The sequence below is a fragment of the Herpailurus yagouaroundi genome, unplaced genomic scaffold (assembly GCF_014898765.1).
Source record: "Herpailurus yagouaroundi ecotype Mexico unplaced genomic scaffold, PumYag 194, whole genome shotgun sequence".
Lineage (NCBI taxonomy): Eukaryota > Metazoa > Chordata > Mammalia > Carnivora > Felidae > Herpailurus > Herpailurus yagouaroundi.
The window spans coordinates 8,932,905-8,960,543 of NW_024412425.1; the positions used below are offsets into that span (position 1 = coordinate 8,932,905).

The window sequence follows — 27,639 nt, forward strand, 5'->3', positions numbered from 1 at the left end:
AAGTATAACCTAATATCTTTTAAATCTTCACTAATTCAGAATCTATAATATAATTCGTCCAGACCGGGCTGAAATTCTTTGCACTAGTTATGAAAAGGGAGACTGAAAGCAAATTGATAGTGCAAGTTCTAAACACCATGTTGAAACTAGAAAAGAAAATCTACAAGCTCTTAAAAACTTGAGCAGAATCATTTTCACCTAAAGATAAACGATATACTATTCACCAAGTAGGACCAAATATTTAGAAATATTTAGTTACTGGGACGCCTGGGTGGCTCGGTTGGTTAAGCGATCGACTGCAGCTCGGGTCATGATCTCGCAGTTTGTGAGTTCGAGCCCTGTGTCAGGCTCTGTGCTGACAGCTCAGAGCCTGGAGCCTGCTTCGGATTCTGTCCTGCCCCTCCCCTGCTCATGCTCTTTGTCTCTCCATCTCTCAATAATAAATAAATGTTAAAAAAAAATTTAAAAGAAATATTTATGGCACAAAAACAGACACATAGACCAATGGAATAGAATAGAAACCCCAGAACTAGACCCACAAACGTATGGCCAACTCATCTTTGACAAAGCAGGAAAGAACATCCAATGGAAAAAAGAAAGTCTCTTTAACAAATGGTGCTGGGAGAACTGGACAGCAACATGCAGAAGGTTGAAACTAGACCACTTTCTCACACCATTCACAAAAATAAACTCAAAATGGATCAAGGACCTGAATGTGAGACAGGAAACCATCAAAACCCTAGAGGAGAAAGCAGGAAAAGACCTCTCTGACCTCAGCCGTAGCAATCTCTTACTCGACACATCCCCAAGGGCAAGGGAATTAAAAGCAAAAGTGAATTACTGGGACCTTATGAAGATAAAAAGCTTCTGCACAGCAAAGGAAACAACCAACAAAACTAAAAGGCAACCAACGGAATGGGAAAAGATCTTTGCAAATGACATATCGGACAAAGGGCTAGTCTCCAAAATCTATAAAGAGCTCACCAAACTCCACACCCGAAAAGCAAATAACCCAGTGAAGAAATGGGCAGAAAACATGAATAGACACTTCTCTAAAGAAGACATCCGGATGGCCAACAGGCACATGAAAAGATGTTCAGCGTCGCTCCTTATCAGGGAAATACAAATCAAAACCACACTCAGATATCACCTCACGCCAGTCAGAGTGGCCAAAATGAACAAATCAGGAGACTATAGATGCTGGAGAGGATGTGGAGAAACGGGAACCCTCTTGCACTGTTGGTGGGAATGCAAATTGGTGCAGCCGCTCTGGAAAGCAGTGTGGAGGTTCCTCAGAAAATTAAAAATAGACCTACCCTATGACCCAGCAATAGCACTGCTAGGAATTTATCCAAGGGACACAGGAGTACTGATGCATAGGGGCACTTGTACCCCAATGTTCATAGCAGCACTCTCAACAATAGCCAAATTATGGAAAGAGCCTAAATGTCCATCAACTGATGAATGGATAAAGAAATTGTGGTTTATATACACTATGGAATACTACGTGGCAATGAGAAAAAATGAAATATGGCCTTTTGTAGCAACGTGGATGGAACTGGAGAGTGTGATGCTAAGTGAAATAAGCCATACAGAGAAAGACAGATACCATATGGTTTCACTCTTATGTGGATCCTGAGAAACTCAACAGGAACCCATGGGGGAGGGGAAGGAAAAAAAAAAGAGGTTAGAGTGGGAGAGAGCCAAAGCATAAGAGACTGTTGAGAACTGAGAGCAAACTGAGGGTTGATGGGGGGTGGGAGGGAGGAGAGGGTGGGTGATGGGTATTGAGGAGGGCACCTTTTGGGATGAGCACTGGGTGTTGTATGGAAACCAATTTGACAATAAATTTCATATATAAATAAAAAAAAATAAAAATAAAAATAAAAAAATAAAAGAAATATTTAGTTAACAGCCTGTGGAGTTATATATATTTGAAAGGAATAAAGTTACAGATGTAATAAAATTTGCAAAACCTAAGTAAAAGTTACAAACATCATTCATGAAAGCAGTCTTTTTACCTAGTCTTCTTACATATATTCTTAAGTGCTAAACAGGATCCAGTCTATAAAAACAAGTCTCTTCTGAATCCTTTGTGACCACTCCACCTCCTTTTGTGTGCTTAAGTTTTTCAGTATTCTCTCAACAGTTCCAACAGGACATGCCCCCTGGTGGAAATGTTCACAGATCTCTGCACAGAATCTCCCCATAAACTAGTCCCAAGGTTTGTACTTTTGCTTTAACACAGAGATTGAATTCATGCACTTCATATTTACTTTTTCCCTATACCTGTGTTAAAATAACAACTAAGTATTTTTATCAAAGGCATAAAGACAAAGATAATGGGAAAAGAGAAAAGAAATACAGCAGACAAAATGATGTCAACCAAATCTTGGCAACTGGACAAGTGATAACGGACTGTGTTCAACAGAAAAAGCCAACACCTAACTGCAGCAGGGGAAGCTGCAGCAAGTCAATCTGGGCTGTCAGGCCTGGAAAGAATCCTCTCTTGGAAATATTTCTGAATGAAAGGGTAAGGTGAAAACAAAGATCTGGGTGAAAGGTTGAACAGAATGGTTAGGTTCCAAACCCCAACCTCACAAAGCACAGCCAGGTAATATCCCCTTTCTTGACTAAACAAAGGATTTACAACCTACAGTGGTTTGCAGAGACTGTGGGAGGAGTGATGAACAAAGGAGAAAATAGGAAAAGTCTTACTCAAAACAGTGTTCATGCTGAACCCTGAAACATCTAGCCTGGTTCCCAAAACACTAGGATAAAGATTAGAAAATTCTTCTGTAGGATGCTGATTAAGCCCAAAACTGCTGATTTTTGTAGATTCCTTAATGAAAGAAAATCAGTTTGCCACCTTAACTCCCTATAGAAAGGACTAATAATCAAACTCCACCCGTACACACAGCTTCGTAACAGTGCATACCTCTTAAGTATAAATGGTTGGCCAAGGATCACCAAATATCTGAAGAGTCTTCACTGTTAATGTCAAAGAGTAAGGAAGGGAGGGAAGGAAAAAAGGGAGAACAAAAGTAAAAATAAACAAATAAATAAATAAAAGCACTGCAGAGGAAACAAAAACAATGCATGAAGAAAATTTGAAAATCCAAAAAAAAATACTGTACTCATGAAACAAGAACAGTATGCTATACCAAAGGAACATTCAAAAAATAACAAAGCAAACAAAAATACAGAGCTCCTAGCAATTAAAATGTACAGAAATATTTTTAAAAATTCATGATTCCAAAGATAAAAAGAAATCACTTCAAAACTTTAACAAAGACAAAGACATGAATAACAGGAGAAGGAAATTATTAAAGAAATAATATTAAAACTTTTCCAGGACTGCAGGACATGCATCTTCACCTTGGAAGAACCCCATCAAATACCTAGCAAACAAACTTTAAAAGAAACACAATGAGGTAGGGGCACCTGGGTGGCTCAGCCAGTTAAGCGTTCAACTTCAGCTCAGGTCATGATCTCACAGTTCATGGGTTCAAGCCCCACGTCGGGCTCTGTGCGGACAGCTCAGAGACTGGAGTCTGCTTCTGATTCTCTGTCTCCCTCTCTCTCTGCCCTTCCCCTGCTCACACTCTGTCTCTCTCTGTCTCTCAAAACTAAATAAATGTAAAAAAAAAAAAAAAATTTTTTTTAAAGAAACACAATATATATATCACAGTGGCATTTCAGATCATGGGGAATAGGGAGAAACCTAGAGCTTCTAAAAACAAAAACAAAGCAAGTTACATACAGAGGAAGGAGAATGGCTTCAGACTTTGCAAAAGCAATACATAAGACAAAAAGTAACAGAATACCTTCAAATTTCTGAAGGAAAATTTGTTAAAAAAAAAAAAAACAACCTACAGTTCTAACAGTCTGGTTACAAAAAGTTAGAGTACAAAAAATATTTTCAGACATGCAAAATTTCAAAACATGTATCTCCCACACACAAAGTTACTAAAGGCTATATACACCAACAAAATGAGTAAAACCTGAGAGGAGATGCCATGGGAACCAGGGAACAAGGAATAAATAGGAGTATAATGGTAAAGGAAGACACCAGGAAGATGACTGTTTTGTTGTTTTGTTTTGTTTTGTTTTCCAAGATAGAAGCCCGGCCAAATTGAAGCCAGATTATGAAGAATTCCATCCAGTACACAGGTCTCTTAAGAATAAAATCAAAGTGTTTGAGTGAATTAATGAAAGACACATGTCATTACACAACAAACAAAAAACAGTTAACTTCAAATGAAGAGGTATACAATAATTGGAATGGAATTAAATCTAAGCATGAACAATGATTTAACAAAAATTATAATAAAATAATATTAAAAAGATTTGGGGAGCAGGGAGAGGGAGAAGAGCATGTAAATGATCTAAATGCTAGCCTTTAATTATAGGCAGGGATCTAACAAATACTACATAAAACTGAAAAACAGTCAAGAAAGTAGAATATAACAAATAACTTGGGAAATATGGATAAAAAGAAAAGAGCAAAAGATTAGCCAAGAGACTGAAAGTAATTACCTCTGGGGAATGGGAAATGGAAGCTAAGGGGGACTGAGCAAGACCCTACTACTTTTTCATTATGTTTTCAGAAAATACATGATGTTTTAAAGTTACAGACATTTATTATATAGATAAAACACAAATCATAAGTATATATTTAAGTATTATATAGATAAAATCAAATCATAAACTATAAAGCCAAAATCATAAGTTATAACAAAATATCAATGAACTTAAAATATGTATGCCTCATGGAAGATACACAAGAACACACATATTGCCTCATTAAGATAAATCATAAAATTGCTGATGGCCATATCACATTTCCCACAACACATATTCTACACATACTTCCTAACCCTCTAACCTCTCACACTTCTAAAATTTTTTTTTTTTCAACGTTTATTTATTTTTGGGACAGAGAGAGACAGAGCATGAACGGGGGAGGGGCAGAGAGAGAGGGAGACACAGAATCGGAAACAGGCTCCAGGCTCTGAGCCATCAGCCCAGAACCTGACACGGGGCTCGAACTCCCGGACCGCGAGATCGTGACCTGGCTGAAGTCAGACGCTTAACCGACTGCGCCACCCAGGCGCCCCGAACCTCTCACACTTCTAAATAAACTTGACTTTATTTCTATGAAAATCTGAACCTTTAACTTCACTAACACAAATATTCTTCATCTATCTTTGCTCCTTTCTCTTTTTCATTGATACTTTCCAAAGCTACATTTTCTATATATTTAATGCCATCACATCTAGGATCTGTATCATTTCTTTCTCTTAAACTGTTAATCACTCAGTATGCTTATTATAAACATGCTCAAAAATTTCCCATGTCCAAAGGAAAATAAAACCTTCCCTTAAAACAATAAGGAGCAAACTTACAGACTAAAAAGCTCTAAAAGCCCTTGTCTCCCCAGCCCACTGCAACCAGAAAACATTCAAGAACAATCAGAAACTAACTAGAAGAGCTCTGAAAAAATAGTCAAAAGTCTACAACAACCAAGCAAACACCCAACCAAGAAAAAGTCACAATCAAAACAGCAGGAAATGTCATGGCATTTTTACTTGCCTTTAGCCACCTCCTCCCCAACGTGAAGCAGCTCTGGTCTGGAGAATGTGGCAGCCCAGAACCCTATTCCTTCCCTTGGACCACAGAGAATAGCCCAGACATTACTGGCAACATTCTTATCTGTCCAGGGGCTGACTAAATAACTGGTATCTGTCTCACCTAAGCCAGACCTCAGTTGGGGGAAAATAGCTGGCACTGATCATGAAAGCTGCAGGGAGGCTACAGGGAAACTACAGGCCCACAGGAACCTGGCACAAGAGATTAGGGGTGGAGCCAAACAACATACAATCTGAGACCACAAAGAGAAGTAGAGGTGAGATTCTTTGTAAACTAAAACATTCAACAGCAGCTATGTATACAGAATATTAAAAAAATATCCCCACACAGGTCCAAGAAACACACATGCTCAGAAAACACAGGAAACACCATAACCTTTCACTTCGGGTTTTATAAGAAGGCTCAGGGCATATCTACTTTATTCCAAAAATCCAGATGACTGTTTTTTCAAATGTCCATCAAAATTTAAAAATTTCATCAGATACCAAAAGGAATACAATAGACAAAAAAAAATCTGGTCCACAGAAAAGAACAAAATATATCTCTAGAAGCCATTCCTAAAGAAACAAAGGCATCAGGTGTACTAAAGAAAAATTCAAAGAACTAGAACTAAAGGAAATAAAGAGAATAATGCATTAACAAAATGAGAGTACGTAAAGACCAAAATTATAAAAAGGAACCAAACAGAAATTCTACAGTGGAAATAATAACTGAATTGTAAAATTCACCTCAGAGATTCAACAGCATATTTGAACAAGCAAAAGAAACAATCAGTGAACCTGAAGATTGGACATTTGAAATTATCAAGTCTAAGGAGCAGAGAAAGCAATGGAAAAAAGTGAACTAAGCCTAAAGGACATATGGGATATAATCAGGTGGACTAATATACAAATTAAGGGAGTCTCAAAAGGAAAAAAAGTAGCAAAGAAATTATTAGAAGAAATAATGGCCCAAAAGTTTCCAAATTTGGTGAAAAACATGAACCAACAAATCCAAAAAGCTCAAGTTACTACAAGTAGAATAAACCTGGAGACCAATACCAAGACACATAATCACACCTTTGAAAGATAAAGAGAGAATCTTGAAAGCAGCAAGAGATGAGCAATTTATCACATGTAAGGGACCCTCAATGAGAATACAAGCAGATTTCTCAGCAGAAACCTTGAAGGCTGGAAAGCAGTGGGCTGAAATATTTAAAGCACTGAGCTTAAAAAAAAAAAAAAAAAAAAAAAAAAAAAAAAACAACTGTAAACAGAGAATTATATATCCTGCAACTATCCTTCCAGATAAACAAAAGCTGAAGGAGATCCTTATCACTAGACCTGCCCTACAAGAAATGCTAAGAATTCTTCAGGTTGAAATGAACAGCCACTAGACAATAACTCGAGGCCATACAAAGATAAAAAAATTTCTACTAAAGGTAAATAAACATGGGCAAAAATAAAAACCAGTATTACTGTCATTATGGTTTGTAAACTCCACATTTTACTTCCTACAGGATACACAGAGAAATGCATAAAAAATCATTACAAATCTATGTTAACAGGTAATGTATAAAGATGTAATATGTGTCATCAACAATCAATGTGAATTCAAAATGATTTCATTATTATAACCTTAGGATGTTATATGTAGTATGCATAGTAAGCACAAAAAATATATGTATAAAATATTAACAAAAGAAGTGAGAAGGGAATCAAAATATTTTACTACAAAAAAAAAACAAAACAACTAAACACAAAGGAAAAAAAATCAACTAAACACAAAGAAAGGCAATAATGAAGGAAATGAGACACTAAAGCTCTAAGACAGAGAAAACAAATTTTAAAAGTGGCAAAAGTAAACCCTGCCCTACAAGTAGTGATAATAAATCTAACAGAAGGCATGGCTTGGCAGAATGGATTAAAAAATTTAAAGAAAAAAAAAAACAAAACAGGATCCTACTATATGTGGTCAACAAGAGAGTCAAACAGGTTGAAAGTAAAAGGATGGAAAAGATATTCGATGAAAATAGTAACCAAAAGAGAACTGGAATGACTATACTAATATGAGACAAAATATGACATTGCATCAAAAAAAGTTTTCAGAGACAAAGGATATCTTATATTAATAAAAATTTCCATCTATCAAGAAAATATAATGGTTATAGACATATACACACCCAACAACATAGTGTCAAATATATGAAGCTAAAATTGACAGAATCCAAGAGAAAAATAGTCCTCCAATAAAAGTTAGAGACATCAATACTGAACAAAAAATAAGAGCAATAATAGAGGACTTGAACAAAACTATAGACCAACTGGACCTAACATACATGTACAGAACACTCTATCCAACAGAATACATATTCTTCTAAGGAGAACATAGGACATTTCCAAGAAAGACCATATAATAGACCACAAAACAAGTCTTTAAAATTTTGAAACCACTACCCAGAGGATACAAAAATACAGATTCGAAGGGGTACATGCACCCCAATGTTTATGGCAGCATTATCAACAATAGCCAAACTATGGAGAGTCCAAATGTCCATCAACTGATGAATGGATAAAGAAGATGTGGTACATTACTCATCCATCAAAAACAATGAAGTTTTGCCATCTGCAATCACGTGGATGAAGCTAGAATGTATTATGCTAAATGAAATAAGTCAATCAGAGAAAGACAAATACCATATGATTTCACCCATATGTGACATTTAAGAAACAAAACAGATGAACATATGGGAAGGAGGGGTAGGAGAAGAGAGGGAAACCACAAGAGACTCTTAATGATAGAGAACAAACTGAGGGTTTATGGAGGGAGGTGGGTGGAAGACGGGCTAAATGGGTGATGGATACCAAGGAGGGTACTTATGATGAGCACTGGGTATTGTATGTAAATGATGAATCACTGAATTCTACTCCTGAACCCAGTAATGCACTAAAATTTAAAAAAATATAAAACAGGGTGCCTGGGTGGCTCAGTCAGTTAAGCACTGGACTTTGGTTCAGGTCATGGTTCAGGTCATGATCTCACAGTTCGTGAGTTTGAGCCCCCCTTTGGGCTCTCTGCAGTGCAGAGCCTGCTTCAGATACTCTGTCTCCTTTTCTCTGCCCCTCCTCCTCTCTCAAAAAATAAACTTTAAAATAAATAAAATAAAATAAAATATTGAAATCATACAAAGTATTTTTTTCCAATCACAATGCAATGAAACTAGAAATCAGTAACAGAAATAAAGGTGAAAAATTCACAAATCCATGGAAATTTATGACAACATGATTTAATGGGTCAAAGAAGAAATCACAAAAGAAATTAGAAAATTCCTTGAAACCAATGAAAATGGAAAATACAACATAACAAAGCTTACAGGATGCAGTGAAAGCACTGCTAAGAAAGTAATTTATATCTGGTAAACATACCTAACATTAAAAAAAAAAAAAAAGATCTCAAATCATAGCCTAACTGTATGCTTTAAAAGGAACTTGAAAACTGAACTAAACTGAAAGCTGGCAGACAGAAGGAACAACTAATATTAAAATGGAAATAAACTGGGAATACAAAAATAGAGAAAAATCAACAAAACTGAAAGTTGCTTTTTTGAAAAGACCAACAAAATTGACAAGCTTCTACCCAGATGGGCTAAAAAGAGAGAGAGAGAGAGAGAGAGAGAGAGAGAGAGAGAGAGAGAGAGAAAACGGCTCAAATCTCTAAAATCAGAAACAAAAGTGGAGACAATTCTATTTATTTTACAGAAATAAACAGGATTATAAGAGAATACTACAAACAACTGAATGCCAACAAACTGGATGACTAGATGGACAAATTCTTAGAAACAAACGCACTACTAAAAATGATGTAAGAAGAAATAGAAAATCTGAATAGACCTGTAAGAAGTAAGGTAATTGAATCAGTAATCAAAAACCTCCCAACAATGAAAAGCCCAGGAATAGATGGCCTCATAGATTAATTCCATCAAGCATTCAAGGAAAAAATGACATCAATTCTCAAACTCTTCCAAAATACTGAAGAGGAAGGAACACATTCTGTGAAGCCAACCGAAGACATTGAAAGAAAACTACAGGCTAATATCCCTTATGAGTAGACATGCAAAAATTCCTCAACAAAATGCCAACAAATAGGGGGCTGGGGGAATTGGAGGAAGGTGGTCCAAATGTACAAATTTCTAGTTATAAGAGAAATAAACTAGGAATGTAATATATAACTAAAATTACCACTGCTATATGATATATATGAAAGTTGTTAAGACAGTAAATCCTAAGAGTTGTCATTACAAGTAATAAAAAATATTTTTTTGTCTATTTATTTTTAATATATGTACATGAGGTGATAGATGTTAACTAAAGTTTATTGGGGTAATCATCTCACAACATGTGTAAGTCAAACCTTTATGTTGTACACCTGAAACTGAACTGATGCAGAGAAAGCCTTTGACAAAATCCAACACTACTTCACAATACAAAACACTCAAGAAACTAGAAATAGAAGGTACCTTCCTAAACATAATAAGAGTCATATATGAAAAACCCAAATTGACAAGATATTCAAGTGAAAGACTGAAAATTTTTCCCCAAAGATCAGGAACAAGATGAGGATGCCTAATATTGTATCTACACAGTACTAAAAGTTCTAGTGAGAGCAATTAGGCAAGAAAAAGAAATAAGAAGCATCCAAATTGGAAAAGAATATGTAAAATTATCCCTGTTGACAGATATGATATTATATGTAGGAAACCCAAAACATTACAAACACACACACACACACACACACACACACACACACACACGCATACACTCTGTTAAAAAACTAATAAATTCAGCAAAGTTGCAGAATACAAAATTAACACTCAAAAATAAGTTGCATTTCTGTACACTAGCAATGAACAATCTAAAAAGGAAATTAGGAAAATAATTTCCATTTACAATAGCATTAAAAAGATATTTAGTAATAAGTTTAGCCTAGAAGGCACAAGACTTATACATTAAAAATTACAAATATGTTGCTGAAAGAACATATTTAAGGAAGACACAAATAATGGAAAGACATCCTGTGTTCACGGATTACAGGGCTTAATATTGTTAAGATGTCATTTTACCCAAAGCAATCTACAAATTCAATGCGATCCCTATCAAAATCCCAACATTTTTGCAGAAACAGAAGAATTCCTCCCCAAAATTCATGCACAATCTTGAGAAGCCCTGAATAGTCAAAACAGTCTTTAAAAAGATCAAAGATCATACTTCTTGATTTTAAAACTTTCTACAAAGGTAGAGAAATCAAAACAATATAGTACTGGCATTAAGACAAACATATAAATCATAAAATAGGATAGAGAACCTGGAAATAAATCCTCATGTATTTCCAAACAATTTTCAACAGGGCCAAACCATTCAATGGGGGTAAAGACAGTCTTTTCAACAAATGCTATTGGGAAAACTGGATAGCCACATGCAAAACAATGAACTTGGACCTTTACTTTACACAATAAACAAAAATTAACTGAAAATGGATGAAAGACCTAAAATGAGGAGCTGAAACTATGAAATTCTTAGAAGAAAACATAGGAGGAAAGCTCCATGACATTAGATTTGGCAATGATTTCTTGGAAAGGACACTAAAAGTAAAAGCAACAAAAGGAAAAAAATAGACAAACTGGACTTCATCAAAATCTAAAACTTTTGTGCATCAAAGGACATCATCAATATATTGAAAAGGCAAACCACAGAATGAGAAAATATATATCTGATAAATCATATATCTGATAAGGGACTACTATTCAGAATATATAAAGAACTCTTATAACTCAACAAGACAACCCAATTTAAAAATGGGCAAAGGACTTGAATTGACATCTCTCCAAAGATTTTTCTACAAATGGCCAATAAGCACACAAAAAATACTCAACAAACATCTTTAGTCATTAGAGAAATGCAAATCAAACCATTAGGATGGTTATAATCAAAGAAATAGTAAACAAAGAGTTGGCAACAATGTGGAAACACTGGATCCTTTTGTACACTGCAGTAATGTAAAATGGCTCAACAACTGTGGAAGATAATATGGTGGCTCTGTAAAAAACAGAATTACCAGGGAACAGCATGGAAGTTTTTTTTGTGTCTCACATCCATGAAATACACCCAAATCAACACTAACCCATCCTGCACACCTAGAAAACTGATTAGAGGATTAACACAACAATCTGTACAACCTGAACCAAAGAAATCAGCAGGTAGTGGCGCGGAGAGGTGAACTGGGGGACAGAGAAGCCACAGAGGGCAGGGAGCTGTTTTTGCTTGCAGAGAGAGTAGGGGAAAAGCACCCCTCTCCACAAAAGCAGCTAGAGAGAAAGTGGAAAAGTGGAAACAGATGCAGGGACTGAACTAAAAAGGCAGAAAGGAGAAAGGAGAGGGTTTAGATTTCACTAAGACTCTATAAAAACGGGGAGCACAGAGTTGGAAACTCCACAGCTCAATATCCGGCAGTGCTCTTGTGGGAAGGGCAAATCTCCAGGAGCAGAGTGAGGTCCGGGGTCCTCGGGTCACAGGGGACAGACGGTTCCCCTGCTGGGAGGACATTTGGTTGAAGCTGTGTGGACCCCCACAGTCAACGGTGCCAGCAGATGCCAGAGAACAACTAAATTCGCTGGTACTAGAACAAGATCGTTAAGGGTGAGGCCTGGTGCCAGATGTGTGCTGAGATTTTCCATAATCCCTGAAACACTCCTGCTACACAATCGTGTGAACATTTTCTGGGGTGGGCTGGCAGCCAGCCGCAGTCTCTGGGCATCGGCAGCAGCCTGGTCCCTAAATGTTCCTGGGTGTGGCCGGAACCCAGCCATTGCTCAGTGAAACCTCCCCCAGAAGTTCTGAGTGGGACAAAGTCTCAGTCCCTAGGAAGTGAGGGATTGGGAAACACAGCTGCATCTGAGATAAAACTCAGGAGGGAGGTGCCGCCTGGCAACCTGACAGCTTGGTCACGGACAGTGTAAAAGCAGGGAGTGGACGGAAGCCGGAGACAAAGGACAGGTGTGCAATTGCTGATCGGGAAGAACAGAGTTCTGATACTAGAGACTGGGTAGCTGGGTGACGCCATTTTCACTCCTCCCATGTATGCACATACACACCTACAAGTGCCACAACAATCCACCCCAGTAAGCTAAGCAGCAGCGCCATCTAGTGGAGAATAGAGCCCTTACACTAAGCCACACCCAACTGGGCCAACCTCACTGTTAAGGAGCACAAGTCTCTCCACCAGCTTAGTTTACAGACTATAAACTGCTTTTCAGTTTGACTTCCAGGAGAAAACAATGTAATTTCAATCATATTTCAAACTCTTTGCTGGTCCATCTATTCAACTTTCTTTTTTTTTCCCTCTTTTTCATTTCATTTCTTTTTTTGAATACAGAAAGAAAAAATTTATTTTTATCTTCAATTTTTATTAAAAATATTAATTTTTTACTGTATTTTTTACTTTTTTGTAAATTTTTAAAATTCTATTTTACTTCCTTAATTTCATTTTATTCTATTTCACTGTATTCATTTTTTCAAATTTTCAAACATTTTCCTTTTTTTCTCCCTTTTTTCCCTAATCTATCAAGTTCCTTTCAACAACCAGACCAAAACACACCTAGGATCTAGCACCATTTATTAGATTCTTTTGTATGTGTGTGTGTTGTTTTTAATTTTTTTATTTTAATTTTTTTTTTACCTCATTAATTCCTTTTCTTCCTTCAAAATGACAAAACAAAGGAATTCACCCCAAAAGAAAGAGCAGGAAGAAATGACAGCCAGGGACTGAATCAACCCAGATACAAGCAAGATGTCTGAAACAGAATTTAGAATCATGATAATAAGAACACTAGCTGGGGTTGAAAATAGATTAGAATCCCTTTCTATGGAGATAAAAGAAGTACAATCTAGTCGGAATGAAATAAAAAAATGTAACTGAGCTGCAATCTCGAACGGATGCCACAGCAGCAAGGATGGATAAGGCAGAGCTATGAATCAGCGATATAGAGGATAAATTTATGGAGAATAATGAAGCAGAAAAAAACAAGGGAGATGAAGGCAAAAGAGCACGATTTAAAAATCAGAGAAATCACTGACTCATTAAAAACGAACAGCATCAGAATCATAGGGATCCAAGAAGAGGAAGAGAGAGAAAAAGGGATAGGAGTGTTATGTGAGTTAATCATAGCAGAAAACTTTCCTAACCTGGGGAAAGACATATCAAAAGCACAGAGGACTCCCATTAGATTCAACAAAAACCCCATTAGATTCAACAAAAACCGACCGTCAACAAGGCATATCATAGTCAAATTCACAAAATATTCAAATTCACAAAAAAGGAAAGAATCATGAAAGCAGCAAGGGAAAAAAAGTCCTTAACCTACAAGGGAAGACAGATCAGGTTTGCAGCAGACCTATCCACAGAAACTTGGCAGGCCAAAGGGAGTGGCAGGGTATATTCAATGTGCTGAATCAGAAAAATATGTAGCCAAGAATTCTTTATTCAGCAAGGCTGTCATTGAAAATAGAAGGAGTCGGGGCGCCTGGGTGGCGCAGTCGGTTAAGCGTCCGACTTCAGCCAGGTCACGATCTCGCGCTCCGTGAGTTCGAGCCCCGCGTCAGGCTCTGGGCTGATGGCTCAGAGCCTGGAGCCTGTTTCCGATTCTGTGTCTCCCTCTCTCTCTGCCCCTCCCCCGTTCATGCTCTGTCTCTCTCTGTCCCAAAAATAATAAACGTTAAAAAAAAAAAAAATTAAAAAAAAAAAAAAAAAAAAAAGAAAATAGAAGGAGAGATCAAAAGTTTCCCAGACAAACAAAAAGTAAAGGAGTTTGTGACCACTAAACCAGTCCTGCAAGAAATTTTAAGGGGGACTCTCTGAGGGGAGAAAACATACATACATGCATGCATGCATACATACATACATACATACATACAGAAGACCAAAAGCAACAAAGACTAGAAAGGACCAAAGAACAACACCAGAAATTCCAACTCTACGAGCAACATAATGGCAATAAATTCATATCTTTCAGTACACACTCTTAAACGTCAATGCTCCAATCAAAAGACATAGGGTAACAGAATGGATAAGAAAACAAGATCCATCTATATGCTGTTTACAAGAGACTCACTTTAGATCTAAAGACACCTTCAGATTGAAAGTAAGGGGATGGAGAACCATCTATAATGCTAATGGTCAACAAAAGAAAGCTGGAGTAGCCATACTTATATACTAAAGACTGTAACAAGAGATGAAGGGCATTATATCATAAGTAAGGGGTCTATCCACCAAGAAGACCTAATAATTGTAAACATTTATGATCCGAAGGTGGAGGCACCCAAATATACAAATCAATTAATCACAAACATAAAGAAATTCACTGATAACAATACCATAATAGTAAGGGACTTTCAACACCCCACTTACAACAATGGACAGATCTAAACAGAAAATCAACAAGGAAACAATGGCTTTGAATAACACATGCACTTACCAGAAATATTCAGAACATTTCACCCTAAAGCAGTGGAATATACATTCTTCTCCAGAGCACATGGAACGTTCTCCATCTCCATCTCTATCACATACTGGGACACAAATCAGCCCTCCACAAGTACAGAAGAGATCATACCATGCATATTTTCAAACTACAATGCTGTGAAACTCAAAAGCAACCAGAAGAAAAAATTTGGAAAGATAACAAATACTTGGAGACTAAAGAACATCCTACTAAAGAATGAATGGGCTAACCAGGAAGTTAAAGAGGAAATTTGAAAGTACATGGAAACCAATGAAAATAATAACACCACAGCCCAAAACCTCTGGGATGCAGCAAAGGTGGTTAGTCGTAAGAGGGAAGTATATCGCAATCCAGGCCTTCCTAAAAAAGGAAGAAAGGTCTCAGATATACAACCTAACCCTACACCTTAAAGAGCTGGAAAAAGAACAGCAAATAAAACCCCAAAACAGCAGAAAACAGGAAATAATAAAGATTAGAGCAGAAATCAATGCTATTGAAACAAACAAAAAAAACCAGTAAAACAGATCAATGAAACCAGAAGCTGGTTGAATTAACAAAACTGATAAACCACTAGCCAGTATGATCAAAAAGAAAAAGGAAAGGACCCAAATAAATAAAATCAAGAATGAAAGAGGAGTGATCACAACCAGCACAGCAGAAATAAAAACGATAATAAGAGAATATTATGAGCAATTATATGCCAATAAAATGGGCAATCTGGAAGAAATGGACAAATTTTTAGAAACATATACACTACCAAAACTGAAACAGGAAGAAAGAGAAAATTCGAACAGACCCATAACCAGTAAAGAATTAGAATTAGTAATCAAAAATCTCCCAAAAAACAGGAGTCCAGGGCCAGATGGCTTTCCAGGGGAATTCTACCAAACATTTAAGGAAGAGTTAACACCTATTCTCTTGAAGCTGTTCCAAAAAACATAAATGAAAGGAAAACTTCCAAACTCTTTCTATAAGGCCAGCATTACCTTGATTCCAAAACTAGACAGAGACCCCACTAAAAAGGGGAACTACAGACCAATTTCCCTGATGAACATGGATGCAAAAATCCTCAAAAGGTATCAGCCAACCAGATCCAACAATACATTAAAAAAATTATTCACCACGACCAAGTGGGATTTATACCTGGGATGCAGGGCTGGTTCAATATTTGCAAAACAATTAATACGATTCACACATCAATAAAAGAAAGGACAAGAACCATGACCTTCTCAATAGATGCAGAGAAAACATTTGACAAAATACAGCATCCTTTCTTGATAAAAACCCTCCAGAAAGTAGGGATAGAAGGATTGTACCTCAAGATTATAAAAGCCATATATGAAAGACCCAACTCTAACATCATCCTCAATGGGGAAAAACTGAAAGCTCCCTCTAAGGTCAGGAACAAGACAGGGATGTCCACTTTCGCCACAGTTACTCAACACAGTATTGGAAGTCTCAGCCTCAGCAATCAGACAACACAAAGAAATAAAAGGCATCCAAATCGGCCAGGAGGAGGCCAAACTTTCACTCTTCACAGATGGCAGGATACTCTATATGGAAAACCCAAAAGATTCCACCAAAAAACTGCTAGAACTGATCCATGAATTCAACAAAGTTGTAGGATATAAAATCAATGTACAGGGGCTTCTGGGTGGCGCAGTCGGTTAAGCGTCCGACTTCGGCCAGGTCACGATCTCGCGGTCCGCGAGTTCGAGCCCCGCGTCAGGCTCTGGGCTGATGGCTCAGAGCCTGGAGCCTGTTTCCGATTCTGTGTCTCCCTCTCTCTCTGCCCCTCCCCCGTTCATGCTCTGTCTCTCTCTGTCCCAAAAATAAATAAACGTTGAAAAAAATAAATAAATAAAATAAAATAAAATAAAATCAATGTACAGAAATTGGTTGCATTCCTACACACTGACAATGAAGCAACAGAAAAAGATCTCAAGGAATCAATCCCAAATTACAACTGTCCCAAAAAACATAAAATACCTAGGAATAAATCTAACCAAAGAGGTGAAAAACCTATACACTGAAAACTATAGAAAGCTTATGAAAGAAATTGAAGACACACCAAAAAAAGGAAAATATTCCATGCTCCTGGACAGAAGGACAAATATTGTTAAAATGTCAATACTACCCAAAGCAATCTACATATTCAATGCAATACCTATCAAAATAACACCAGCTCTTCAGAGAGCTAGAACAAACAATCCCTAAAATTTGTATGGAACCAGAAAAGACCCCGAACAGCCAAATCAATCTTGAAAAAGAAAACCAAAGCTGGAGGCATCAGGATCCTGAACTTCAAGCTGTATTACAAAGCTGTAATCATCAGGGGTGCCTGGGTGGCTCAGTCAGTTAAGTGTCTGACTTCGGCTCAGGTCATGATCTCACCACTTGTGAGTTCAAGCCCCACGTTGGGCTCTGTGCTGACAGCTCAGAGCCTGGAGTCTGCTTCAGATTCTGTGTCCCACTTCTCTCTCTGCCCCTCCCTCACTCATGCTCTGTCTCTGGCTCTTCCTCAACAATAAATACAACATTAAAAAATTTTTTTTTACAAAGCTATAATCCTCTAGACAGGATGGTACTGGCACAAAAACAGACACTTAGATCAATGGACCAGAATAGAGAACCCAGAAGTGTACCCACAAATGTATGGCCAACTAATCTTTGACAAAGCAGGAAAGAATATCCAATGGAATAAAGACAGTCTCTTCAGCAACTGGTGCTGGGAAAACTGGATAACGACATGTAGAAAAATGAACCTGGACCACTTACTTACACCATACACAAAAATAAACTCAAATGGATGAAAGACCTCAATGTAAGACAGGAAGCCATCAAAATCCTCAAGGAGAAAGCAGGCAAAATGCTCTTGACCTTGGCTGCAGCAACTGTTTACTTAACACGTCTCCAGAGACAAGGGAAACAAAAGCAAAAATGAACTATTGGGACCTCACCAAAATAAAAAGCTTCTACACAGTAAAGGAAACAATCAGCAAAACTAAAAGGCAACTGACAGAATGGGAGAAGATATCTGCAAATGACATATCAGATAAAGGGTTAGTCTCCAAAATCTATAAAGAACTTATCAAACTCAACACCCAAAAAACAAATAATCCAGTGAAGAAATGGGCAAAAGACATGAATAGACACTTCTGAAAATAAGATATCCAGATGGCCAACCGACACATGAAAAAATGCTCAACATCACTCATCATCAGGGAAATACAAATCAAAACCACAATGAGATACCACCTCACACCTGTCAGAATGGCTAACATTAACAACTCAGGCAACAACAGACATTGGCAAGGATGTGGAGAAAGAGGATCTTTTGCACTGCTGGTGGGAATGCAAACTGGTGCAGCCACTCTGGATATGGAGGTTCCTCAAAAAAATTAAAAATAGAACTACCTTACGACCCAGCAATTGCACTACTAGGTATTTATCCAAGGGATACAGGTGTGCTGTTTCGAAGGAACACATGCACCCCAATGTTTACAGCAGCATTATCAACAATAGCCAAAGTATGGAAAGAGCCCAAATGTCCATAGATGGATGAATGGATAAAGAAGATGTGGTATATACATACAATGGAGTATTACTCGGCAATCAAAAAGAATGAAATCTTGCCATTTGCAACTACGTGAATCCAACTAGAGGGTAGTATGCTAAGCGAAATTAGTCAGAGAAAGACAAATATCATATGACTTCATTCATATAAGGACTTTAAGAGACAAAACAGATGGACATAAGGGAAGGGAAGCAAAAATAATATAAAAACAGGGAGGGGGACAAAACATAAGAGACTCTTAAATATGGAGAACAAACGGGGTTATTCAAGGAGTTGTGGGCGGGGGGGTGGGCTAAATGGTTAAGGGACATTAAGGAAACTACTCCTGAAATCATTGTTGCACTATACGCTAACTTGGATGTAAATTTAAAAAATAAATTAAACAGAATAAAAAAATAAGATTAAACTCCTACCATGTGGAAAAAAGAAAAAAAAAAAAAAAGAATTATCTCAGAAAATGAGATAGAAATCCATTTTAACTTTTGTCCACATGAGTAACACTGGCCTGGCACTAGAGTTGCCAGATTTTAGCAAACAAAAAAATACATAAAATAACCAGTTTAGTTTGAATTTCAGATAAAAATGAATAATGTTTTAGTATAAGTATGTCCCATGCAATATTTTGGACATGCATACTAAAAAATTATTTGTTGTTTATCTGAAAATTAAATTTAACTGAGCATCCTGTATTCTACCTGGCAGTCCTACTTGGTAGCATTTATTGAACAAGCTATTCTTTATCTCTTGACCTGCAATGGCATTTGTCTTTTTTCAGATTTACATACATGTGTGGATTCCTCTGTGTTCTCTATTCTGTTCCAGTGTCTATATATTTCTTAATTACAATAGCTTTATAGTAAGATTTTCTGTGACTGCTCAAGTCCCCTGATGATTCTTCTTATTCAGAATTATTGACTAGTGCCTTCACACCTATGTAGATAATTTTAGTAAAAATGGAAGTTTTTGCCATGTTCTTTATTGGGAGTGCTTGTCATTTGGCAAGTCATTTGGCAAGCCATTTGGCAAGCAGTCTTCTTGGCTGAGATATATAAATATATATCAGGCTAAGGAAATGTCTATCTAGTCCTATTTAATTTTTAATATCAAGAATGAACATTAAATTATTGAATCAAAAAAAATAGAATTACCATACAACCTAGCAATTCCATTTTTGAATATATACCTCAGTCAAAAGCAGAGAATTGAACAGATATTTTTTATACCCATGTTCACAACAGCCAAAAGGTAAAAAAAACCCATGTGACCACTGACATAAGAACAGATAAACAAAATGTATATATATATATATATATATATATATATATACAATAGAATATAATTCAACCTTAAAAAGGAAGGAAATTCTGATGCATTCTACAACATGGATGAATCCTAAAAACATTATGCTCAGTGAAATGAGCTAGTCACTAAAAGACAAACATTATGATTCTATTTATATCAGGTATCTAGAATAAACAAATTTCACAGACAGAAAAAGTAGAATATTGCTTACCGGGTGCTACTTGGGAGGGAGGAATGAGGAGTTATTGTTTATAATACAGAGTTTCAGTTTGGGAAAATGAAAAAGTTCTTGAGATGGATAGTGATTATGGTTAAACAACCACCATAAATACACTTAATACCACCAAACTGTACCTTTAAAAATGGCTAAAATGATAAACTTTATGTACATTTTACCACAATAAACAGATGGAAAGAAGGAATAGAGGGAGAAAAGGTGAGGGAGAATGTGGGAAAAGGAGGGAAGTCAGTTGAGTGGGAGATAATCTTATTATTTATCATTATGATCAAAAAAGGAGTAGCTAAATAAATTATGTCATACCCATACAACACTCTGCAGCCATTAACAAAGATAGCAAGATGTAAAAAAAACATGCTACCATTTCAGTAGGTGTGTATATAATGGGTTAGGAATGCATAAGTCTTTAGATGCAAACACACAAAATGGTATGATCCTGATAACAGTAATGTCTCCAAGCTGACCAAATGGATGCTAAGGGACAGGAGAAGGGATACTTATTTTTCAAAGAAATCCTTTAAATTTTGTGCCATCTCCAAATATAACCTTTTCAAAGAAATGAAGTCTCTCTCCAATTTCCCCCATACCTTCCTAGCCCTAAGTAACCACTAATAGAGTTTTTGTTTTATAGACTGCCTATTCTACATATTTCATATAAGCGGAATCATATAATATGTAGTCTTTTGTAGCTTTTTTCATTTACCATATTGTTTTCAAGGCATATTTCTTTTTCTTGCCAAACAACATTCACATTTATCTATTCACTAGGTGACAGACATTTAGGTTGTTTACACTTTTTGGCTATTACGAATAATGCTACTAATATTCATGTACAAGTTTCGGTGCAGACACATGTTTTTACTTTCTCTTGGGTATACTGCCTAGGTGTGGAAAAGAACTATATGCTAAACTCAATGTTTAACTTTATGAAAAATTCCAAACTGTTTTCCAAAGTGGCTACACCAATTTACATTCCCACCAGCAACATATGAGGTTTGAGTTTTCCATATCCTCTCTAATACAAGTTATTGTCTGTCTTTTTAATTACAGCTTATTCTAGTTGGGATGAAATGGTATCCTTTTGTGATGTGGACTACTAATTCACTTTTGACAAAAGTACAAAGGCAACTGAATGAAGAAAGGATTTGCAACAAATGACGTTAGAACAACCGGACATCCATACGTAAAAATATTGAGACTTGAACCTCACACCTTGTACGGAAATTAACTTAAAATGGGTCACAGATGCAAGTATAAAATGTTCAACTATAAACATTTTATCGAAGAAAACAGAAAATCTTCATGAACTGAGATTAGGTAAAGCATTCTAGATATGACACCAAACACATCATCCATAAAAGAAACAAATAAACTAGATTTCAAAATTAAGAACTTTGCTCTGGAAATAAACTGTTATGAGAATAAAAAGACAAGATGCATCCTGAGAAAAATATTTGCAAATCACATATTTAACCAACAACTTGTATCCAGAATATATGAAGAACTCTCAAAACTCAAGAGTAAGACAAAATACAACCAAACTTTTAAAAATGAGCAAAAGACTTCAACAGATCAAAGAGGATACGTAAATGACAGGTAAGTACATGAATCAATGCTCAACATCACTAGCCATTAGGGAAATACAAATTAAAACCGCTTTACATCTGCTGAAATGGCTTAAATTTTTAAAAATAACACCAAATGCTGGTGAGGACACAAAGCTACTAGGGCTTTCATACCTGCTAGGACTGGGGGAATGTTACACAATACAGCTTCTCTGGAAAAGAGCTTGAAAGTTTCTTAAAAACTAAACACACACTCACCATATGACCTAGTAATCTAACTTGTAGGTGTTTTATCAACAGCAAAGAAATTTAATAGTAACACAAAGCACAAAGGTTCATGTCAGCTCTGTTCGTAATTCCAGAAAATGAAAGCAAACCAAATGTCCTCTAATGGATGAACAGAAAAACTGCGGTATGTGAATATAATGGAAAAATACTGAGCAGTAAAAAAGAATGACCTTTTCATACACAGTACAACTTAAGTGAGGCATTATGGTGAGTGAAAGAAGTCAGTCTCAGAAGGTTACAACATTCTGGAAAAGGTAAAATTAATAATAATAGATACAGATTGTGATTGTCGGGTCTTACAAAGGTAGGGTGTGACCACAAAGGGAAAGCATGAGGGAGTTTGCCCTGACTAGTGTATCCTGTATCCTATATTCTGATAGTGGCAATGGTTAAATAAATCTTTACTTATGTCATGATTCACGGAACAGTATACCAAACTAAAAAGTCAATTTCACTCTAATAATCTTAAAATTTTTGAAAAAATTTAAAAAAGCTGATCATATTCATGTTAAATGGCAAAAATGCAAGATGTGAGCACAAAAGAATGGGCCACTCTTAAAGATCATCTCCTTTAGAGACACCTCCTCTGAATCCCTTTGTAAGTCCATTCTTGTCCTTAATTTTGACTACTTTTGAAACATGCAGACCTCCCTCCACCTTCTCCAATTACTCTGTCAACAGTGAGGTAGGTGACTGTGTGTTTAATTTGTTATATTTCTTCTTCCATAAGAAAAATAAAGTATCTTTTCTTAATAAATGTTAGATATCACAATATATCTAAACATTTTCTTTAGTTATTAAAATGAGTATAAAACTGTGTGCAGAAAACAACTTTTCAGAATTTATAATAGGTTCTCAAATGTAATGTATAGGTATGTATTCTGAAAATTATTTTTTATCAACACTGATCCCAAAAGTCATGTTTGGTCATTTCCCAAAAACATTTTTAACAATGGAAAATGATTTACCAAAACATGCTTCTCTATTCTAGAGCTCTATTCTACTAGAAGCATTCTCTCATTAATATATGAAGTCATAACTGATTTCTAAAGATTTCTTTGCTGAAATATCCATATGATAATCAAAATGAACAACATTCAACAGACTATGAACTGATTTCATATCAGCAGAGCCACCCTAGTAAATAAGAATGCTTTCCCCACTAAGGAAGGCCTTTAAGAAAGAATTATGCTCATTCTTTTTCCTCTAATGTACATGACTTATTTTCATGAAGTAATGCCAAAAGAATTACCATTGCTAGAAATTATATACAGGCCTAACAATAAGATTCTGATTAGTGTCGCAAAAGATCAAAATATGTTATCAATTATAAACTTATAGGAGTTGATTTGCAATTACAGTATCCAAATATAGATCCCACAATTTCACTGAGTAAATGAGTTCTCTAACTAGTACCCACTCAAATGTATAAGAGAAATAATTTCAGCTTTAGAAAACTCAGCCGCTTTTTATCTATATAACCTCATTTATACAGAAGAATCCTCAAAAATTTATTTTCAAACACACATTTAACTAGAAGGTTAAAAAGCAGGTAGGGGTGATATTATACTATCAATTTAAGCTTTATAGAAATAAAAACATAGATATTAAATAAATCTAATTTTAAAATGCAACTACGCTAGAACTGAAGCCAAACCCATCCAATTACAACATGTATACGTGCATATGTATACACCAACAAACAGTATCACAGATAAACAAAACTTAAAGAACCACCTCAGTAAAATGAGGCAGAGGCCTCAAATCACTGAACAAGTACAAGGGCCCTGTTTTGGGTAGCAACTTCTCCACACCTGGACTCCTCTGTAAGATGAAAATATGACTTCTTCTAAACCAAAAAGCATGTTTAAAAATTGTTTCTACTTTTGCTAATAGGTATCTCTCTTAGTTCAACAAGAAAAGGAAATTCCTTCTGTGTACTAAAGAATTAAAAGCAAAAGTAAGTTTATGGAAGCACCTGAAACAAATTATAAAATGTAAAATGACCTCAAATCTTATGTCTTCCCAACTTCTACTCATAAAACCACATATTAACAACTTTTATACTTTGTAATTTCTGAAAACATACTAATGTGGGTGGGTTTTCCAACTCAGATGTTCCATTCTCCAGCTTACATTCTCAAATGTTGGTTCTACTCAAACTACCTACAGTTCAACGGAATCACAAATAGTCTGGACTAATACATCATGAACAATACTTTTAGTATCAGCTTGGCACTTTGTGAACTAATAAACATCCAGCAAGGATACATCATTTGTAACTGGTACATACGTTCTTTCCGATGCTCGACTAAGCCCACAGCCTGCTTTGCTGAGCACTTTGCAAACCAATTGTCCCCAAGTAAAACGGTGACTTCATTAGTATGGACAAGTTTTCCTGGCATGAAGGCAAAGGGGCCAAATGGTACCTATTGTTGAAAGAAAGGGGGGAGAGAGAGAGAGAGAGAGAGAGAGGGAGGGAGGGAGGGGGGGATGGATGTGGGAGAGGGGAAGGGAGGCAAAAAAATTAAAAACACTAAAAAATACATTTTATGACACACTTAGCATTAAAAAGCTCTGTGCTGACACTAAGAAAAAATGTCAACTTCATAGAAATTTAACATTAAAGTTACACTAGGAAAACATATACAAAATTGCTTTAGTTTAATAAATCAATGTTAAAACAAGAAAAGCAATCTGCACATTTACATAAGCTTTCAGAGAAATTAGCACTGTCTCTGAATGTTTATACTTTGTGTTCATTCATAAATCTAAATGAAAGCAAACTAATAATGAAATATTAAGTTAATAAAGAATACCTTTGATTAAAAAAACTGAAAATTATTTCTAATAAAATAACCATTTTTAAACAAAGCTGGAATTAACAAATAGCTTTAATGAATCTACAAATTTTACAAAATAATTGGGCTAGTATAATAAAGAACAATACATTTACAAAACATTTGGGCTAGTGCAATTAAGAACAAAGTCTTCATGAAAAAGAAAATTCATGCAATGAAAGAATCTAATCCAGGGCTCACAAATAGATCACTATGTCAATACGAAGATCACTCAGACAAAAATCAGCAGTACCTTTTTATAAAAAAATCAATGTTCTAGGATGTAATTCTGTGAATTATACAACATTATGGTCTATTCCTGCTCTGGCTACCAGGAAACGACTAAGTGCCATATTTCTGTCTAAATTACAGTTTTCTAACACAAGTAAATTTGCATATCAAATCTGTCAAATTTTGTTCTAACATTTATGCCATTTGTGTTACCAAAATGTGATAATTTAATATAAATCTGAAAAAAAAAAGAAAAAAGTAAATACCAACTACTACAACAATTAGTGGATTGTTTTAAAGTAAAACAACTTCTCTTGCTATGGTAGTTACTTCAGATACTATTAGCTTGTCAATTTGTGAATCAATATACATAAAGCAAAGAAACATCTTACTTTACATAGTATCTTTATAAGAAACAGCATACTACTTTAAAAGCAACACACCAAACATACCATGATATTATAAGACAACTTATCAGGCAAGGTACTGAGTCTTTCTTGAAGGGCATTATAGTCATTATCTACCTTCTTCCTGTTGATGAAAAAATAGCAGATACTAAATGAACACACAAATTAACAATTCCTCGAGTAGACTACATATCAAAAGACAAACTAATCAAAAACCCAATTTTAGCAATTTAAATATTAAAGTATTTTTTAATTTTAAAATCCTATGTTTACCAAGCTTAGCAGTGGCATTATTCAACCATACAGTTATCAAAGAATTAAGCCTTTCAAGGACTTTGGTTTTAGAACTAGAACACGCGTCTTGAGAATTAGTGTTTCGTAAGGTAGAAGATCATCTGAACTAAATAAAATATGTAAATAAAGGAGATACTACTGAGGAAGGGCCTGATGTTTAGAGAAAAGAGGGACTTACAATGAAGGAAGAAGGGATTTAATAAAACTTGAGGAAATAAGCTCTGGCTGCAGAGCAGAAAGCATAAACCCAAAATTCGACCAGATGCTTCAGTCCTCTGAAACCTTAAAGCTTAAAACTGTGTAATAACCCTTCAGTTATTCATACTAATGTGATTAAGGTGAGGGAGAATCAACCAGGAGCTAGAAAACACTAGGTAGAGGTAATACAAATGTGGCTTTGGAACCTGTTTCAGGTATACCAAGACAGAGCTACCTAATAAATTAATTTCAAACAACCAAAAGATACAGGAGCAGAGATGGTCATATGTTTCCACATTATGAACCCAGTTCTTACACCTGTTGGAAATGAACAGTCCTTCATGCAGATGCCTGTTTTCAAACCTTCTCTGAAAATTAGGTTTTCAAAGGGTTCTTTGCGAGTATAAGCTGCAGGCTAAACCAAGTGTGTGCACAGCAAAATTTTAAAGCAAAGGGGTGTTTTCAACTTACAAAAAAATAACAAAAACTCACCAATTCAGCAAGTAATTTTTAAAAACATGTAGATATTGCCAAACTGAAATTAGAATAAATTGCAACACAGATAATCGCTCTCCAGATAATAAAAATGACTGCTCTAAAAACATCCTGGAATTGATTTCAGTTTACTCCTCCGTGCCCATAAAGCAAGAGGAGCATAATTAATAAAAATTATTTGGTCTGAAAAATATCAAGGAATTTCACTTATATACTATGTTATTCATCCTAAAAATATTCCTGTAGTAAATGTCACTCATCAACATTTTCCTTATTCAAAAAAAGTAGAAGGAAGATGGGAAAACCACAATTTAAGAGAAATCAGATTGCCTTGATCCAAAGAGCAGCAAGCAATGAATTTATCCTAGGTCTTCTGACCTACATTCTTTCACACGAGCTTTTTTATTTTCTAGTGTTCAAGTACTTCTGTAAAATGTTCCCTCAAAATATTTTATAAACATAAAATGTCTTTATTCTATTTGTTTAAGGGGGAAAAAAACCATCCTTCTGGATAAGTTTTATAAAAATAAAATGATTTAAAAAGGCTTCATGCCCAGGGCTACATACCAGAAAGAGCTTGGCTTTGAAGTCAGGCTAGGGGGTGAATCCAGCTCCAGTTAAGACTAACCCTAGTCTTAACATCTTCAGTGGTAAAAACCTGAATAATGCCTATCTCTCTCTCAGGTTCAAGAGAGAGAAAAAGGGTTTAGCAATAACATCTATGTTGAGTATCTAATATCATTCATGAGCTATCAAAAAACACCAATTTAAAAATTTTCAAGAAAGACTATTACCCACTAAGGTAAAATTCCATTGTGTTAAATTCATTCAACTTGATACAAAGAGCAGGACTTCTTGAAGTACAGTAGAGCTAAATGTTACCATTCAGGGGGCTTCTGGAGATAGGGTTGGTGTGAGCAATAAATGGGATACTGTCTATAAAGAACTGATTTGGTACAATACCTGCACATAGTAAACACTCATTATTAAATCTAACAAACACTAACAGTTTGTATGTTT

General features: G+C 35.8%; 1 protein-coding gene and 1 long non-coding RNA gene across 3 annotated transcripts in view; both read right to left on the reverse strand.

The window, feature by feature from the left end:
• The window catches only part of URI1 (URI1 prefoldin like chaperone), a 104,068-nt gene that overhangs the window by 16,148 nt on the left and 60,281 nt on the right, over positions 1-27,639 (reverse strand). For both annotated transcript variants that reach the window (XM_040445586.1, XM_040445585.1), the window contains 2 exons: positions 25,678-25,756; positions 24,448-24,583 (listed from right to left, as the gene is read on the reverse strand). In XM_040445586.1, the coding sequence (XP_040301520.1) occupies positions 24,448-24,583; positions 25,678-25,756 (215 nt within the window). The remainder of the gene's footprint in view (positions 1-24,447; positions 24,584-25,677; positions 25,757-27,639) is intronic.
• Positions 4,085-7,353, reverse strand: LOC121011325 (uncharacterized). Its single transcript, XR_005781570.1, has 2 exons — positions 5,125-7,353; positions 4,085-4,888 (listed from the first exon to the last, which is right to left on the reverse strand). It is a non-coding gene; the product is annotated as an uncharacterized LOC121011325 (long non-coding RNA).